Here is an 18271-nt window from a genome sequence, read left to right on the forward strand (position 1 = left end):
TGGTCTGGATGGGAAGGGACCTTAAACCCACCCAGTCCCACCCCGGCCATGGGCAGGGACACCTCCCACCATTCCAGGCTGCTCCAAGCCCCATCCAACCTGCCCTTCAACACTGCCAGGGATGGGGCAGCCACAGCTTCCCTGGGCAACCTGGGCCAGGCTCTCCCCACCCTCACAGCCCAGAATTTCTCCCTCACATCTCAGCTCCAGCTCCCTCTGCCAGCTGGAAACCCTTCCCCCTGCTCCCATCCCTCCCTGCCCTGGTCCCAGACCCTCACCAGGGATCATGACGTGCAGCCCCTTCAGGTGCTCGTTGGTGACCCCACTCTCAGTGCAGACCTTGTCCACGAAGCGGTTGATGAACCTCACCACGTAATTGGCCACGTCCGAGCTCTCGGCGTCCTCAAACCCGCTCTCTGTGTCGTAGCTCTCGGCCACACTGCCGGCGATGCTGCGGGGAGGTCACCCAGAACATCTCCCTGCTGCAGCCCATGGCAGGCACAGCCCAGGGGAGATCCTCCTCCTGCTGTGACCCCAGGAGAGCCCCCATTCTTGGTGTGACCCCAGGAGAGCTTCCACTCTTGGTATGAATTCAGGAGAAGCTCTGCTCTTGGTACAAACCCAAGGGAACCTCCACTCTTGGTATGCCTCCAAGAGTTCTTCCACTCTTGGTATGAACGCAGGAGAGCTTCCACTCTTGGTGTGACCCCAGGGGAACCTCCACTCTTGGTGTGACCCCAGGGGAACCTCCACTCCTAGTGTGACCCCAGGAGAACCTCCACTCTTGGTATGAACCCAAGAGATCTTCCACTCTTGGTGTGACCCCAGGAGAGCTTCCACTTGTGGTATGAACCCAGAAGAACCTCCACTCTTGGTATGACCCCAGAAGAACCTCCACTCTTGCTATGACCCCAGGGGAACCTCCACTCCTGCTATGACCTCAGGAGAACCTCCACTCTTGCTATGCCTCCAAGAGTTCTTCCACTCTTGGTATGAACGCAGGAGAGCTTCCACTCTTGGTGTGACCCCAGGAGAACCTCCACTCTTGGTATGAACCCAAGAGATCTTCCACTCTTGGTGTGATCCCAAGAGAGCTTCCATTTGTGGTATGAACCCAGGAGAACCTCCACTCTTGGTATGAACCCAGGGGAACTTCCACTCTTGCTATGACCCCAGGAGAACCTCCACTCCTGACACAATCCCGGGAGAACCTCCACTCCTGACACAACCCCAGGGGAACCTTCACTCTTGCTCTGGAACACCCCTGGGCACTGCGCCCTGCACCAATCCCGAGGGTGGCTGAGTGACCCAGACGCCCGCAGTGCCCCCCCAAGCAGGTCCCATCCCCAGCTCAGGTGGCTCTGGTGCCCCCCCAGCACGGCCCCACCAGGCCCCAGGCTGACCCACCTGTTGGTGAGGAAGCTGTTGCTGATGCTCTCCAGGTCGCCCAGCCCCGAGGCGCGCAGCAGGCGGCTCCTGCTGGTGTCCAGGGGGAGGAGCAGGTAGCTCATGCGGTTGGCGTAGTGGATGGCCTGGCTGAACACTGTGCTCTCCTCCTTCTGGATCAGCTCCTGCTGCTTCTCCCGGCTCATGGTGGGCCACAGCCTCAGCTGCTCTGAGGCTATCTCCAGGGCAGACTTGGCTTCCTGCGGCCCCTCCGTGCTCTCCTGGAGGAGATGGAAGGAGATGGGACATCTCGTCGGGCATCTGCACGGGCAGGAGACCCGCCAGCCTTCACCCCTCTGCTGCCACAGGGATCTCCCAGCACCAGGGCTCAGCCCCTCAGGATGGTTCAGCATCTTTATCAGCCTGTGGACCTCCAGGGAGAGCTGCTCCTCCAGGAACACTGGAACCTCACCATCTCCTCACCTCATCCGTGTGGTTCTCCTCGTTGTTGTCCAGGTACAAGGCCCGGATGTGGTTCTGCACGTCGCAGTAGAACATGGCCTCCCAGAACTGGATGTTGGTCCACACCACGTGCTCCTGCACGCAGCTATAGGCAAACTGAGTGATGCCTGGGCTCAGTTTCTGAGGGAGCAGAAGGTGGAAGAAAATCACAGAATGGTTTTGGTCAGAAAAGGCCTTGAAGATCCTCCAGTCCAACTGTCCCCCCAGCCCTGCCAAGGCCACCCCTGCCCCGTGTCCCTCAGCACCATCTCCAGGGCTTAGAAACCCCTCCAGGGATGGGGACTCCTCCCTGCCCTGGGCAGCCTGGGCCAGGCCCTGACCTCTCTGTCAGCAAAGGACTTTCTCCTCCCACCCCACCTGAAGCCCAGGGGGCAGTTCCAGGTGGGGACAGGGTGGGACTCACCCGGCAGAAGGCAGTGACCAGCGGCAGGAGCGCGGCCGCGATCCCGTGCTCGTCCATGGCCGTGCAGTCCTGGGGGAGAGCCCGGGTGAGCAGAGCATCCCTGGCAGCCCCCAGCCCCCGCCGTGTCCCACCCGGGGGACAAGCCCCTCCCCAGGGCTGTCCCAGCCCCTACCTGCAGGCAGCAGTTCATCATGCGCACGATGAAGTCGAACTGCTGGTGATCCAGCACCGCCCGGTTCTGCTGCACGTGCAGGTGCAGCTCCTGGGTCAGGCAGTGCCGGGCGGCGCGGCCCTTCATGGCCCGCAGCACCGCGGGGAACAGCTGTGGGGACAGGCAGGTCATGGCATGGGGACAGGGCAGGTCACAGCCTGGGGACAGGACAGGTCACAGCGTGGGAACAGGTCACACTTGGGGACAGGGCAGGTCATGGCTTGGGGACAGGGCAGGTCACAGCCTGGGGACAGGTCACAGCGTGGGGACAGGGCAGGTCACACTTGGGGACAGGTCACACTTGGGGACAGGGCAGGTCACAGCGTGGGAACAGGTCACACTTGGGGACAGGGCAGGTCATGGCTTGGGGACAGGGCAGGTCACAGCCTGGGGACAGGTCACACTTGGGGACAGGGCAGGTCACACTTGGGGACAGGTCACACTTGGGGACAGGGCAGGTCATGGCTTGGGGACAGGGCAGGTCACACTTGGGGACAGGTCAGGTCACACTTGGGGACAGGGCACACTTGGGGACAGGGCAGGTCACAGCCTGGGGACAGGACAGGTCACAGCGTGGGAACAGGTCACAGTGTGGGGACAGGGCAGGTCATGGCGTGGGGGTAGGTCACAGCTTGGGGCAGGTCACACTTGGGGACAGGGCATGTCACAGCTTGGGGACAAGGCAGGTCACAGGTTGAGGACAGAGCAGGTCACAGCGTGGGGACAGGACAGGTCACAGCGTGGGAACAGGTCACACTTGGGGACAGGTCAGGTCACAGTGTGGGGACAGAGCAGGTCACAGTGTGGGGACAGGGCAGGTCATGGTGTGGGGAGAGGGCAGGTCACACTTGGGGACAGGGCAGGTCACAGCTTGGGGACAAGGCAGGTCACAGGTTGAGGACAGAGCAGGTCACAGCGTGGGGACAGGACAGGTCATGGCGTGGGGACAGGTCAGACTTGGGGACAGGTCAGGTCACACTCGGGGACAGGTCACACTTGGGGACTAGGCAGGTCACAGGTTGGGGACAGGGCAGGTCACACTTGGGGACAGGGCAGGTCACACTTGGGGACACAGGGCCCAGGAGCTCTGCTGGCAGCACCAGGCCAAGGGCAGCCCACAAGGGCTGCACAGGGGGCTGGGCTGGCAGACACCAGCGTGTCCACACGGAGGCAAAGGGCAGAACCCACGTCTGGAGCCCAGCCCCGGGAGGTCTCCAGCCTCAGGAGGTCCCCTTCTCTAAGAGCTCCCCAGCATTGGGAGGTCTCCACAGGACAGGCCCCGGGGACACCAGGAGATGCAGAAATGGTGCAGGGAGGATCAGGCAAAAGCCCCGGGACACAACGAGTGGAAATGGTGCAGAGAGGGGAACACAGGAGACCAGAGCTGGTCAGCAGAGCCCTGGAGACAGGCAGGGAACATCCTCTCCAGCCTGCCAGAGGGGAGAGGCAGAGTGACCCCCCCTCTCCTCCCTCAGCCACCAGCTCCTCAGGATCCCCTCTCACCTTTTTGGCTTCCAACATCTTGTTCTCGAAGACGTAGGAGATGCAGTTCCTGACCACCTCCAGGCGCCGGGCGCTGTTGGCCAGGGCGTTGCCGTTGCGCTCCATGATGGCAGCTGGGGAGAGAACTGCCCCTTAGTTCCACCTGGGCAGGACCTTCACCCCTGGCTGGAGAAAGAGGGGTGCTCCCTCCCCTGCCCCACGTTGGGTGGGTCCAGGCCCCAGGAGCTGATGCTGGAAGAACACTACAGGTCTCCAGCATCCCCTCATGCTGGCTGACAGGCTCCAGGGAGCTCTAAGGCCCCCAGAGGGGCAGACGCGGATGAGGACAGTGCTCCTGCTTCTCCACTTTGCTCAGGTGGGACCCTCGGACACACCACAGTGTGAAAAGGAGCAGCAACAGCAGGGCCAAGCTCCTCCTGGGCAGGGTCTCCCAGGGCAGGCAGGGCCCGGGGGGCACACGTACCGATGGGGGGTCCTGAGGGCACCATGCACTTCTTCTCTGCCCTCACAGCTGGAGGGGCTGTCTGCAGCTTGGCCGTGGCCTGGTCGATGATCCACTGCACTGTCCCCTCATCCAGGTGGGGAAAAGGCTTCTGGTGCAGCCGCAGGTGACAGCCCTCCGTGGGCTTCTGCACCTTGTGCATGGTGACTGCAGGGTAGGGGTTCTCCTGGCACAGCAAAGACAGTTTCTCTTCAGGCCCGTGTCCTCCCCCAGGGCACTGAGGAGACCTGCAGCAGCTTCTTCTGCTCCGAGGACAAACGCTCTCCCAGATGGCACCTCCAGCCTCCTACAACCCACAGGGCCCCACAATCCCCTGAGGGTCCCACAGACTCTGCTCTGCTCTCAGAAGACCTTTGCTGGCCCATCTAGGACCAGACAATGAGCACAGTGGCGGCTCCAAAGCCACGGAGTGCCTGGGGCCCAGAGCACCTGAACCCCAGGAATCCCACTCATAGAATCCCAGAATTATTGAGGCTGGAAAAGACCTCTGAGCTCATCGAGTCCAGCCTATGACCAACACCACCACATCAGCCAGACCATGGCACCAAGCCTGGGCAGTCCATCCCAATGTCTGGTCACCCTCTCCATGAGGAAGTGCTTCCTGATATCCAACCTGATACCCAACTCCTGGCAAGGCAGACCCTTCAGAGCCCACGAGCAGGAGCCCTGCCATGATGGGCCAGGGTGATGCTCCAGAAAGGGCTTGTGGAGGGAGGACAGGCCCTACTGGGTCCCCCTGCCCCGTTCCCTGCTCCCAGCAGCTTCTCCCCTGCCCAGGACTCACGTTTTTGTAAAGCTTCTCCGCCAGCTCCTTGATGTGCCGCAGGATCTTCTGCTTGTTCCCCTCCTCCGCCCGCATGCGCTTCACCTCGTAGGCCACCAGCTGGGGCAGGAGGAGAGGGGGGTGAGAGGGGCAGGATCCCACCCCTCCCCATCAGCCAGGGGATCCCACGAGGGGATGTGGGAGGGCAGGGGAGGGGGGCTCTCCTGGCACACCTCATCAAACAGGTCGATGGGGCGGTGCGGGGCGCCCCGCTCGGTGACGAAGCCAGCGAAGGCCATGCCCTCCAGAACCTTGGTGAGGAAGTCATCTTCTGTCAGCCCACGCTGGCCCAGGAAGGCAGCCTGGAATGGGGAGAGAGACGGTCAGCACGGGCCAGGCACCAGTGGGGGCTGACCTGGCAGCTGGGGTGACACCTGGGTGGCCAGCTCTGGAGTCCCCAACATGAAAAGGACACGGAGCTGTTGGAGAGAGGCCAGAGGAGCCACAGAGATGCTGGGAGGGCTGGAGCAGCTCTGCTCTGGAGACAGGCTGGGAGAGTTGGGGTGTTCAGCCTGGAGAAGAGAAGGCTCCAGGGAGACCTGAGAGCACCTTCCAGTGCCTGAAGGGGCTCCAGGAAAGCTGGGGAGGGGCTTGGGACAAGGGCAGGGAGGGATGGATGGGAGCAGGGGGAAGGGTTTCCAGCTGGCAGAGGGAGCTGGAGCTGAGATGGGAGGGAGAAATTCTGGGCTGTGAGGGTGGGGAGAGCCTGGCCCAGGTTGCCCAGGGAAGCTGTGGCTGCCCCATCCCTGGCAGTGTTGAAGGGCAGGTTGGATGGGGCTTGGAGCAGCCTGGGCTGCTGGGAGGTGTCCCTGCCCATGGCAGGGGTGGGACTGGATGGGATTTAAGGTCCCTTCCAACCCAAACCATTCCATGATTCCATGAGAGGCAGCAGAGGCTGGAAGGCCGTGGGGCTGGTCAGGAAAGACAAGGCTGGGCTGGGAACAGCAGAGCTGCTCCCAGTGTTGGCCCAGATGGAGCCCAGGCCACGGGGGAGCTCAGAGCAGCTCGGCCACGTTGGCACAGAGCAGCCCCCTGACCCACCAGGGCCACACACCCCAACCTGCCACTGCCTCTGCCCAGGGAACATTCCCAGCTTGTCCCAGGAGGCCCTGGCAGCTCCAGCTCAGGATCTCCCCTCTGCACCCCTATGTCCCCCACTCCCCTGCAGGGCCCAGCTCTGCCTGTGCCCCCCGGGGTGGCAGGACCCCTCCCACGGCCCCAGTGGGATTTCCAAGCCCTGTAGATGTGGTGCTGAGGGACACGGGTCAGTGGTGACCTTGGCAGTGCTGGGTGAACAGCTGGACTCCATAACCTCAAAGGTCTTTTCCAACCAAAAGGATCCCGTGAATCCATGATCTCAGGGCAGGTCCTGCCTCCACCCTCTCCCCAGCTCTTAAGAAAATTCCCAGCTCCAGGCCAGGATGTGAGGGACACCCTTGGTGAGGCTCCAAGGCCACTTGACAGCAGACACAGGGGCCACCAGCTGCAGCCTGTCTGACCACACAGAGGGATAAACAGGGAAGTGTGGCTTGACCTGCAGGACCTCGGCATGGCCAAGGACAAACAGGGGATGCAGGTGGGCCCGGGGGTGATGTGGGAGAGGTCACTTGCTGGGAACACAGACGTGTCTTCCAGACAGAGCTGCAGTTGTGCAAACCTGTCCAGGGACCAGTTGTCCCCAGCCCTAGTGGGGAGCTGGGCTGCAGCCCCGGGGCCTTTCACCCCCGTGTGTGTACTGGGGGGACACCTCCCTCACCTCGTGGGGCAGCTCCCTCACCCTGTGGGGCACCTCCCTCACCCTGTGGGGCAGCTCCCTCACCCTGTGGGGCAGCTCCCTCACCTTGTGGAAGCGGATGACGGGCTCGGGGTGGATGCGGATGATGTGCAGACACCAGCGGTAGCCCTGGAGCAGCTGCGCAAACAGGCGCAGGAAAACGGCCCGGATCTCCTTGTCCTGTGGAGAGGGAAGGACAGCGTGGCCAGGGTGTGGTCAGGGCGTGGCCAGGGCGTGGCCAGGGCGTGGCCAGGGCGTGGTCAGGAACAGGGAGCAGAGGAGCCAGCCTGGGGCAGTTTCCAGCCATCACACAGGTGAGGGGATCAAACCACGCGTCAGGTGCAGCTTCTGCCCAGCAGGGCAGGGAACCCAGCAGAGATCCCAGGGAAAAAGGGACACAGCAGGTGGGAACTACCAGCAGGATCCACCAGCAGCATCCACAAGCTGGCAGGATCCACCAGCAGGATCCATTGGCAGGATCCACCATCAGGCAGGATCAACCACCAGGATCCAGCAGTAGGATCCTCCGTGCTGTCCCCACTCCTGAGCACACATGAGCTGTGACCTGAACACACATGAGCTGTGACCTGAGCACACATGAGCTGTGACCTGAGCACACACGACCCACGACCCCAGCACACGTGTGCTGTGCCTCCCTGCTGTCCCCGTGGGCAGCCCGGGCACACACAGCACTGGCAGCACCAGGTCTCCCTTCATTAGTTTCAATTAGCACTGATGACCAAATGCAGCCCCTGGCTCTGGTTCCACCTCAGCCTGGCCCAGGGGATCCCAGTGCTGAGCATTCCCAGGGACTGGGACATCCTGATCCCCCTTCCTGAAGGGCCAGGGCTGAGGCTGAGATTGGCTCCACCTGCACTGGGCTCCTCTCTGAGAAGGGTCTGAGAGCCAAGGGGTCCTCTCTGACCCTCCCTGGGTTGTCCCACCAGGCTGGAGGCACCATGGTGTGGACAACAGTGTCCTGGTCACACTGAGCTGTGCCTCAACCCCAGCAACACCGACACTGTGCCTGTCCTCTCCATGGGGGCAGGGACAGGCTGCCCAGGGCAGGGGGGGAGTCCCCATCCCTGGAGGGGTTTCCAAGCCCTGGAGATGGTGCTGAGGGACATGGGGCAGGGGTGGCCTTGGCAGGGCTGGGGGAAGGGTTGGACTGGGTGCCCTCAAACGTCTTTTCCAACCAAACCCAACCTGTGATTCCATGACTCTAGGATGGACACCCCACTGGAGGGTCCCCCCTTGGCCCCAGCTCCACTCACCTGCATTTTGAGAGAAGAGGCAGCAACAGTTGAAGGGGGGAACGCGAGATCTGCCACCTCCAGCTCCGGGTCCAAGACCTGCAGGGAAAAGGCACAGAGCTCAGAGGGGATCCTGCTCCCCAGCTGGGAAAGCCAAGCAGCACCCCAGGGACCCAATGGAAGGAGTCTGAGGGGCTTGGAAAGAATCCTACAGGGCTGGAACCACCTGGAATTGGAAAACACTTGGTCAGGGAAACCTCAATCCTGGTGTAGCCCCTGGTCCAAAGTGAGGACCCTGGGGACAGCTGGGTGGGGAGGGGCAGCCTGCTTGGGGGGCTGACCCCACGGGGGGCTGGGAGCAGGAGCTGCCCTGGAAATGCTCCCCAGGAACACAACAGGAGCCAGGAAAACTCCAGCAGCTGCTTCCTGCCCGTGGGCTGGGATCCAGCTGCCTGATTCCCAGAAACCTTTGGCAAAGAGAAACCCCCTCCCAGCACTGCCACATACCAGGGGCCATCAGGGTGGGGACAGGTCTGCTGGGACATGGACAACAGGACCCCCAGACAGGGAGCTCTGCTCTGGGACAAGTCCCTGTTGCCCCGGTCCCAGCTCCCCTGGGAAAGGTGTGTCATTCCCCAGGTGCTCACAGCCTGGGATGGGGGAAGGGCCGCAGCACTTACCATGGAGAGGGCTTCCCGGGTTTGCTGGAGCAGGGGCTCAGGGAGCAGGGAGATGTGGACACACTCGGGGACATTCACTGTCCCGCCGTCCAGGTCTGCGATGACAACATCCAGCTGCAAGCAGCAGGAGAGGGGTCAGGCAGGGCTGGGCTTCCCAGCACCCTCCACCACCTCCCGAAGGGGGAGCCCAGCTCTGGAGAAGGGCCTGGGAGCCCCCAGGCTGGACCCCTCCACCTCCTGCCAGGCCCCCAGCCCTGGTGGCCATTCCCTCCTCAGCGCTGCCACCAAACCCGAGCTGCGCACACAAGCCAAGGCACAAGCTGAGATGGGATCCCATCGTGCCACCAAGGCAGCAGGGGAGGACAACCTGGCTTTGCTCAGCAGGGACCTGCTGTGACTCGGTGCCATCAGCCCCTCAGTGGGTGGGGGGACAAACACTGACCCCAGCCCCACCACGCGCTGCAGCTCAGGGGGCTCCTTCCAGCCCAGGCTCATGGAGCTTCCACTGGCAAATTCCTGAAGGAGCTGAGCCTGGGCGAGCCCGGGGGCTCAGCCTGCTGCCCTGGGGACAGTGTTTGCTGCCATCTGAGACTGCGGCCACCACCTCCTCCCCAGCTTCCTCCCTGGGCCTGTCTGCTCCTGGTGCCAGGGAGGGGGACATGGAATCTCACCAGCTCCTGTGTCTCCGACTGGAAGATGGAGTGGACACCAATGATGAAGGGTGTGGGGGTGCTCAGGACCTCCAGGAGCTGCGCGGGCAAGATGGGCACGTAGGTGAAGCTGCAATCAAAAGCAGAGCATGGCTGAAGCCAGTGGAGCCTGCTCCCCTCCCAGGAGATGATCCCTCCTCTGGTGGTGGGGAGTGCCAGTCCCCAGGATGGCAGTTTTCCCCTGGCACTCTCAGGCAATGTGTGCCCATCAGCTGCCCAGGGCTTCTGAGGGCTCCTGGACACTGACCATGATCATACTGTCTGGAGAAGAGAAGGCTCCAGGGAGACCTGAGAGCACCTTCCAGTGCCTGAAGGGGCTCCAGGAAAGCTGGGGAGGGGCTTGGGACAAGAGCAGGGAGGGATGGGAGCAGGGGGAAGGGTTTCCAGCTGGCAGAGGGAGCTGGAGCTGAGATGGGAGGGAGAAATTCTGGGCTGTGAGGGTGGGGAGAGCCTGGCCCAGGTTGCCCAGGGAAGCTGTGGCTGCCCCATCCCTGGCAGTGTTGAAGGGCAGGTTGGATGGGGCTGGGAGCAGCCTGGGCTGGTGGGAGGTGTCCCTGCCCATGGCAGGAGGTGGGACTGGGTGGGTTTTAAGGTCCCTCCCAACCCAAACCAGTACATGTTTCCATGAATGCCTCACTCCCTGCTTCCCCTGGTGTTGCTCTGGAGCAGTGGGAGCCAGGATAGGAGGTTCTCACCCCTTCCCTGCTCTGGGCACACTCTGCATTTCATTGCTGCATGTGCCAAAGGCTACAGGAAAGGAGCTTCCAGCCCAGCCAAGATCCCATGGGCATTCCCCTGCCCCCTCGCTGGCAGTGCCCAAACAACAGCTCGTTACTGGTCATACTGGTTACAGAAGTGAGAGGCAGGGGGTTGGCAGGCCCTGTGCCCCCTGGCCGTGGGGCTGGGGGGAGCAGAGAGCTGCCCTCACCTCCCTCACCTGTACTTGAGGGGGAACATGAGGGCCAGGAGGGCACGGCAGGCGTCAGTGAGCCGCTGGTAACTGCTGGAGAGGAACAGGATCTTGTGCTCGGTGAGCGCAGCACAGAAGAGATAGAGCACGTTGGTGATGCCTGGGGAGAGAGGGAGAAGTGCTCAGGAACCGGGGGTCCCCTCTCACACCCCCCCCCCCAGAGACCACAGAACCCCACCCAGATGGATTCTCCTGCCCAGCTCCACATTCTGCACAACAGAGCTCAACATCCTCCCAAAGGGCCACGAATGGGTCACACTGCTCAGGGCTGCCCAAGGAAGCTCCTCTCCTGGGGATGCTGAGGTGCCTGCACAGGGGGCTGGAGCATGTCCAGGGAAGGGCCCCGGAGCTGGGGAAGGGGCTGGAGCTCAAGGAGAAGGGGCTGGAGAACTTGTGAGGAGCAGCTGAGGGAGCTGGGGGTGTTGAGCCTGCAGCAAAGGAGGCTGAGGGGAGACCTGCTGGCTCTGCAGCTGCCTGAGAGGAGGTTGGAGCCAGGGGGGTCGGGCTCTGCTCCCCAGGAACAAGCGACAGGACCAGAGGGAACGGCCTCAAGTTGTGCCAGGGGAGGCTGAGGTTGGATCTGGGGAACAATTCCTTCCTGGCAAGGGTTGTCAGGGCCTGGCCCAGGCTGCCCAGGGCAGGGAGGAGTCCCCATCCCTGGAGGGGTTTCCAAGCCCTGGAGATGGTGCTGAGGGACATGGGGCAGTGGTGGCCTCAGCAGGGCTGGGGAAGGGTTGGACTGGATGATCTTCAGGGTCTTTTCCAACCCACTCTGTGAGCTGAGATGCTCTCAGCAGAGGCACAGCCAAGGGCAGCCCAGCTCTGGGCTCCCTTCTCTGCCACCCGGACTGTTTCTCATCAGACCCAGGAGCTGCAGCTCTGGGCGAGGCCGCGCGGGGCTGGCAGGGCTGGGGCTGGGGTGGCTGCAGCAGGAGCAGAGCCCGAGGGGACGAGCCAGGCTGAGGGGCTGAGGAGCAGCCCGGGGGGCTGTGGGAGCAGCACGAGGGGTCTCACCCAGCTGCCTGAAGAGCAGGGCCACGCTGCAGCTGCTGACAGGGAGCGAGTCGTTGAGGGGCGTCTGGATCACCTGCCTGTCCCCCGCGCCCAGCGAGATCGTCCTCTGCAAGGAGAGCAGACGGGTCACCAGGGCCCCCTGGCAGAGCCACCAGGGCCCCACAGCACAGCCCCAGCTCGGGAGGGGCTGGCAGAGGGGGCAGGGAGCCCCCAGACCCCACATCAGGGGTGCTCAGGACCTGGCGAGGGGGGAGCAGGTTCCCTGGCACAGGAGCAGCCCCGGCGCCACAGCCGCTCCCGCCGGACACTGTCCCGGACACGTGGTTCCTTCTCCAAGTACCATCTCTTTCCCAGACCTCATTCCCCACGGCACAGGGAAGCCTCTCCAGGCTGCAGGGGCTGGAGCAGGACCAGGTCACCAACCCTCTTCTCCTCTTTCTACACTTCTCCAGGGAAATCTCTCCTCTGCAGCAGGAGGTTTCACCACAACCTGCCTCCTCGCGCAGCCCCTGCAGGAGCTCACACAACAGCCCAGGAACCTGCTGCTGACACTGCTGTCCTGGCAGAGCAGAACCAACCCCCTTGGCTGCCCTTCCACACCAGGACACCACATTCTATAATCAAATGGTTGGGTTGGAAGGGACCTTAAAGATCACCCAGTTCCAACACTCTGCCATGGGCAGGGACACCTCCTATCAGCCCAGGCTGCTCCAGGCCCCATCCAACCTGCCCTTCAACACTGCCAGCATCCACAACTTCTCTAGGAAACATCTGCCAGGGTCTCACCACCCTCACATCTCATCTCCAGCTCCCCTCTCCCAGCTGGAAACCCTTCCCCCTGCTCCCATCCCTCCCTGCCCTTGTCCCAAGCCCCTCCCCAGCTTTCCTGGAGCCCCTTCAGGCACTGGAAGGTGCTCTCAGGTCTCCCTGGAGCCTTCTCTTCTCCAGGCTGAACACCCCAACTCTCCCAGCCTGGCTCCAGAGCAGAGCTGCTCCAGCCCTCCCAGCATCTCTGGAGCTCCTCTGGACTCACCCAACTTAACAGCTCCCAGGAGGACACAAACAGCTCCCACCTGATGTGTGGGGCAGGAATCCATCCCAAGCCCTGGCACAACATTCCCTGCCACCCACCAGCACAACCCCCACAGCCACCCCCCACCCGTGGTTCCTCCGGGGTGTCCCGTGCCCCCTGCAGCCTGTGCCCCCCCAGCAATCAGGGAGAGGCCACTAACGAGGGGACAGACCCGCGGGAAGAGAAGGTGTGTGCGTACCGAGGCTTCGTCCTCCGCGTCCGGCTGAGGTGGGGACAGACAGAGACAGCACGGTCAGTTAGAGACACGCTGAGGTGGGGACAGGACACGGGCAGGGACAGGACACCAGCACAGCCAGGGACAGGGACAGGAGATGGACAGAACCAGGGACAAGGGACAGGACACCAGCAGCGCCAGGGACAGAGCACAGGCAGAGCCAAGGCCAGAAGATGGACAGAACCAGAGACAAGGGACAGGAGATGGACAGAACCAGGGACAGGAGATGGACAGAACCAGGGACAAGGGACAGGAGATGGACAGAACCAGGGACAAGGGACAGGAGATGGACAAAACCAGGGACAGGAGATGGACAGAACCAGGGACAGGAGATGGACAGAACCAGGGACAAGGGACAGGAGATGGACAGAACCAGGGACAGGAGATGGACAGAACCAGGGACAAGGGACAGGAGATGGACAGAACCAGGGACAAGGGACAGGAGATGGACAAAACCAGGGACAGGAGATGGACAGAACCAGGGACAGGAGATGGACAGAACCAGGGACAAGGGACAGGAGATGGACAGAACCAGGGACAGGAGATGGCCAGAACCAGGGACAAGCAGGGAGCAGCCCCCAGGGGACTGGGACACACAGGGATACGAAGCCAACGCAAGGGCGAGCGCAGCGCGGAGCGGCCCGGGCGGGAGGGGAGGCAGGAGCCGCAGGGACCTTCCCTCCCGCAGCCCCGGCAGGTGCGGGCGGTGCCAGAAAGGGCCGGGCTGGAGCTGCCGGTCCTGGCAGCCCGGGGAGCAGGGGCTGGAGCGGGGCAGCTCCGGGCAGATCCTGCGGGATCCCGCTGCTCCCCGGGCAGAGCGGGGCCGGCACAGCCCCCCCGGGGCAGCACCGCCTTCCTCTCCCGGAGGAGCCGGTAGAAACAGCCTCAAGTTGTGCCAGGGGAGGCTGAGGTTGGATCTGGGGAACAATTCCTTCCTGGCAAGGGTTGTCAGGGCCTGGCCCAGGCTGCCCAGGGCAGGGGGGAGTCCCCATCCCTGGGGGGGTTTCAAGAAACATGCAGAAGTGGCAGCCGGGGACATGGGTTAGCGGGCATGGGGGTGGTGGGTTGATGGTTGGACTTGATGATCTTGCAGGTCTTTTCCAACCTTGATTCCATGATCCTGTGACATCTCTGGCATCCCTCCCTCTGCTGGCAACACCAGGACCACTGCTGGGCTTCCCCAGAACCCCTCTGGGCTACCAGAGGAAGCACCAAACCCGTGGCAGGTCATGACAGTGGCACAAGGGGCCCTAGGTGTGCCCAGAAGACACTGCCCCCCCGAGGAGCCTGCACAGACCCAGGGATGAAGGCAGCAGCTTCCCTGGGGCCAAGGGCTGCAGTGGTGGAGGGTTCCTCCAGGCACCAGGGACCTGGAGACCAAAACATCAAAGGCTCCCGGCACCAAGGACCTGGATGGAGCACCCAGAGCTCCCTGCCCTGGCTGCAAGGGATGAGATGTGCTTTGTGCTGGGGAAGCAGAGCTCACCTGAAGTGAAGGCTCTGCAGGAGGCAGGGGCAGGTCTATCATCTCTTTTGATCTATGTGGCTGCCCCATCCCTGGCAGTGCTGAAGGGCAGGTTGGATGGGGCTTGGAGCAGCCTGGTATGGTGGGAGGTGTCCCTGCCCATGCAGGGGTGGGACTGGATGAGCTTTCAGGTCCCTTCCAACCCAAACTAATCCATGACTCTCCTGCCTCCCAAGGCCTCCAACCAGAGGGTCCAGCTGGGCTCTCTCCACTTCTGTCACCTCCAAAGTCAGCTTTGGTCAGCCCTTCCTTCCCCACCTGCTAAGATGGGGCCCAGCTGCCTTCCTCCAGGAGGAGGAGGAGGAGGAGTGGAGGGAGCACATGGCTGGGAGAGAAGGGGAGGCCTCCAGGCACAGGGCACAGGGTGGAGGAGGGAGCTCCAAGCTGCTCATCTGGCCTGGATGGAGGAGCAAGACCTCCCGGGAGCTGGAATGACCACAGACTGTGGCAACTGCCTGCACAGACCCATGGGTGAGCTGGTGGTGGGGCCACCCAGAGCTCCCCCCTGGAGAGAGCCAGGAGCAGGTCACAGCAACTGGAGCTGAGTGGAGCACTGGGATGGGGACAAACTGTTCAGCAGGGCCTGCAGTGGCAGGACAATGGGCTGCCCAGGGGGCTGGTGGAGGCACCATCCCTGAAGGTGTTCAAGGAAGGTGTTCAAGGAAAGGCTGGATGTGGCACTTAGTGCCCTGGTCTAGCTGATGTGGTGGTGTTAGGTGAGAGGCTGGACTTGATGAGCTCAGAGGTCTTTTCCAGCCTCAATAATTCTGGGATTCTGTGTGACAAGGGCTGATGGTTCTCAACTGAAAGAGGAGATATTAGGGAGAAATGTTTTACCACGAGGGTGGTGAGATACAGGCTGCCCAGAGAGGTGGGAGATGCCCCATCCTTGGAAACATTCCAGGTCAGGTTGGATGGGGCTTGGAGCAACCTGGTCTGGTTGAAGATGTCCCTGATCATGGCAGGGGGTTGGACCAGATGGCCTTTAAGGGACCCTTCCAAGCCAAACCCTTCAGTGACTGTCATCTTCCCAAGCTGCTCCAGGAGCTGAGCAGCCCCAGATCACAGAGCTTGGTTCTTTCTACTCTGAAGCACCAGGGAAGGCACCACCTGCCCCAGCCAAGCACCTGCCAGCAGCTGGGCTTGGTGGCAGCTCCTCAACAGCCAGCACACCAAGGTGGACCCTGCCCACGGGTCCCACCAGCCCCGCCCAGCTCAGCAAAACCCCAACACAGCTGAGAGGAACACCCTGGTGCTCCTGCCAGAGTTGCTGGGACAGGAGCAGGGAGAGGGAAGGGAGAAGAGGCAGGGAAGGGCTGGGACACCCACCTGAGCTCCCCCGGTGATGGGGATGGTGCAGGTCAGGAGGTTCCCGATGACGTTCTCCAGGGACACGCTCAGCCCGTCCACGTAGATGGTGTAGATGAGGCCCAGGCTGTTCTGGAGAGGGAAGCACAGCCTGGCTGAGCACGGGGGAGCAGCTGGGGGGGCTCCAGCTTGAGGCTGCCTCACGGGGAGGGGCTCCCAGGGATGGTCACCAGACTGACTGGCAGCTCTTGGGTGCAGAGCTCCAGGTCTGACCCCTCAGACCCCTCAGTGAGTCCTCACCAGCAGGGACAGGGTGTTCAGCAGGTGCTCAGCTGGATTCCAGCTGGCAGCACCTCCCCATCCAGCACCAACCCCACCCAGCACCATCCCCAGATGTGTGCCTGGGCTAGAGCCCAGTGGGAGCAGCACAGAGTGGGTCCAGAAGCTCCAAGGGCAGAGGTGACTGAAACCAGCTGGACTTCACCACCTCCCCACACATGCCCGGTCCCTGAGAACTTGCATCAAGACCCAGAACAATCAGAAAATCATGGAATCCCAGACTGGTCTGGGTTGGGAAGGACCTTGAAGAGCATCTACTTCCAAAACCCCCTGCATGGGCAGGGACACCTCCCCCCATTCCAGGCTGCTCCAAGCCCCATCCAACCTGCCCTTCAGCACTGCCAGGGATGGGGCAGCCACAGCTTCCCTGGGCAACCTGGGCCAGGCTCTCCCCACCAAGTGTCTCACCAAGAGGAGAAGGAGACACAGTTCTCCACCCAGGGCTGGCTGAGATGCCCAGCCAGGCCCTGCTCCACCATCTGGCCAGTGCCCTCAACAACGTGCTTTGGCTTGGCCAGCCCCACCGTGGTGAGACAGTTGGACCAGGTCATGGTTGTGGTTCCCTTCCAGCTGAACTGGTCCAGTCTGTCCTACTGGGGAGTGAAAGCAGCTCCAGCACAGCAGGTGGGGGAACTGGGCAGGTTCAGCACAAGCTCCAAGTGTGGAGGAATCAGGAATTCGAGGAATCTGTCTCCAGGGCACCCTCTGGGTGGGTTTTTTTAATCTCGAACCATCTCCTCGTGTCAGGGAGGGGAAGAGAAAACACAAACACTGGGGCCAGAGAGAGGAACAACCCAGCCTGGAGTGAGATCCTGCACGTCCCTGGACACACGTTCCCAAACACACGTCCCTGGACACACGTCCCTGAGCTCAGGCTGCTCTGCTGGAGGCTCCATGGAGGACACGGCCAGAGATGTGGGAACAGGCACCTCCTGCCAGAGGGAGAGGTAGGATCTCCTGCCCCTCGATGCTGAGGGATGGAGCCCAGCCCAGCTCCAGGGGGTTGGAGCTCAGCCCCACAGCTGTACCCAGCAGCAAAGGTTCCTGCTGTGACATGGGGACAGCCTGACCTTGTCCCAGGCTAGTGGCAGGCCCTTGATCCAGCACCGTGTCCACCAAGAGGACCACCAGGTCCAGGTCTTGGCCTACAGAGAGACCTGATGAGAGAAGGAGCCACAACAACCTGACCCCTGGGCTGGGGACGTCAGAGGCTGCACTTCATGTTCAGCCAGTGCAAGAGCCAACTCCTGGGGATGCACATGGACCTTCTGGGGACATTCAGAGACATGGGGACGCTCAGAGACCTTCTGGGGTTGTTCAGAGTTGTTCTGGGAATGCCTACAGACCTTCTAGGGACACTCAGAGACCTTCTGCGGATGCTCACAGACCTTCTAGAGATGGTCAGAGACCTTCTGGAGATCCTCAGGGACCTGGGGATCCTTACAGACCTTTTGGGAGCAACCAAGAGACCTTCTGGGGATGCTCAGAGACATTTCTGGGTTTGTGTCACAGCTGAGTGTGCCAAAAAAACAGGACTGCAGTGCTCTTGTCACTCCTCTGTTCCTCAGAACCCACCGAGGTGGGTAATTCAAGCGCCTGAGGCATGAAATCAGGCAGCCAAGGGCCCAGAGCAAACACTGTGGGGCCTCCTGAGAAGCCTGGCCAGGGGGCCGAGCAGCAGGTGCCCAGGGACCTGGAGGGGCTGGGAACCACTTCAGCACAGCCCCCAGGAGAGAAGCTCTGGCAGGAAACACCTTCTGGAGCCCTGAGCTGACCCATGTTCTTCCAGAGTCCTCCCCAGGCAGGACCAGCTCTGGCCAAGCAGGAGGCCCAGCTGGCCTGGCTCTGCTCCCCCAGGCCTGGGACCAGGAGCAGCAATTCCAGCTCCAGGGAACATCAGTCCTGGTGTCCTGGACACTCCAGCCCAGGTGGGAGCACAACTGTCCCATGCAACTGTCACTGCAGCATTCCAGGACCTGCAGGGTCTCCAGGAAAGCTGGGGAGGGGCTTGGGCCAAGGGCAGGGAGGGATGGGAGCAGGG

General features: G+C 62.3%; 1 protein-coding gene across 1 annotated transcript in view; it reads right to left on the bottom strand.

Moving 5' to 3' along the window:
- SBF1 (SET binding factor 1) overlaps nucleotides 1-18271 on the bottom strand; it is a 47775-nt gene that overhangs the window by 16329 nt on the left and 13175 nt on the right. Inside the window, exons 5-21 of the mRNA XM_051625404.1 lie at nucleotides 15913-16023; nucleotides 13023-13046; nucleotides 11752-11857; nucleotides 10705-10837; nucleotides 9729-9837; nucleotides 9058-9171; nucleotides 8399-8476; nucleotides 7191-7304; nucleotides 5524-5652; nucleotides 5312-5410; nucleotides 4489-4693; nucleotides 4026-4138; nucleotides 2484-2633; nucleotides 2312-2380; nucleotides 1870-2028; nucleotides 1408-1667; nucleotides 279-451 (exon numbers count right to left, since the gene is read on the bottom strand). Of these exons, the coding sequence (XP_051481364.1) occupies nucleotides 279-451; nucleotides 1408-1667; nucleotides 1870-2028; nucleotides 2312-2380; nucleotides 2484-2633; nucleotides 4026-4138; nucleotides 4489-4693; nucleotides 5312-5410; nucleotides 5524-5652; nucleotides 7191-7304; nucleotides 8399-8476; nucleotides 9058-9171; nucleotides 9729-9837; nucleotides 10705-10837; nucleotides 11752-11857; nucleotides 13023-13046; nucleotides 15913-16023 (2146 nt within the window). The remainder of the gene's footprint in view (nucleotides 1-278; nucleotides 452-1407; nucleotides 1668-1869; nucleotides 2029-2311; nucleotides 2381-2483; nucleotides 2634-4025; nucleotides 4139-4488; nucleotides 4694-5311; nucleotides 5411-5523; nucleotides 5653-7190; nucleotides 7305-8398; nucleotides 8477-9057; nucleotides 9172-9728; nucleotides 9838-10704; nucleotides 10838-11751; nucleotides 11858-13022; nucleotides 13047-15912; nucleotides 16024-18271) is intronic.

The sequence above is a fragment of the Apus apus genome, chromosome 1 (assembly GCF_020740795.1).
Source record: "Apus apus isolate bApuApu2 chromosome 1, bApuApu2.pri.cur, whole genome shotgun sequence".
Lineage (NCBI taxonomy): Eukaryota > Metazoa > Chordata > Aves > Apodiformes > Apodidae > Apus > Apus apus.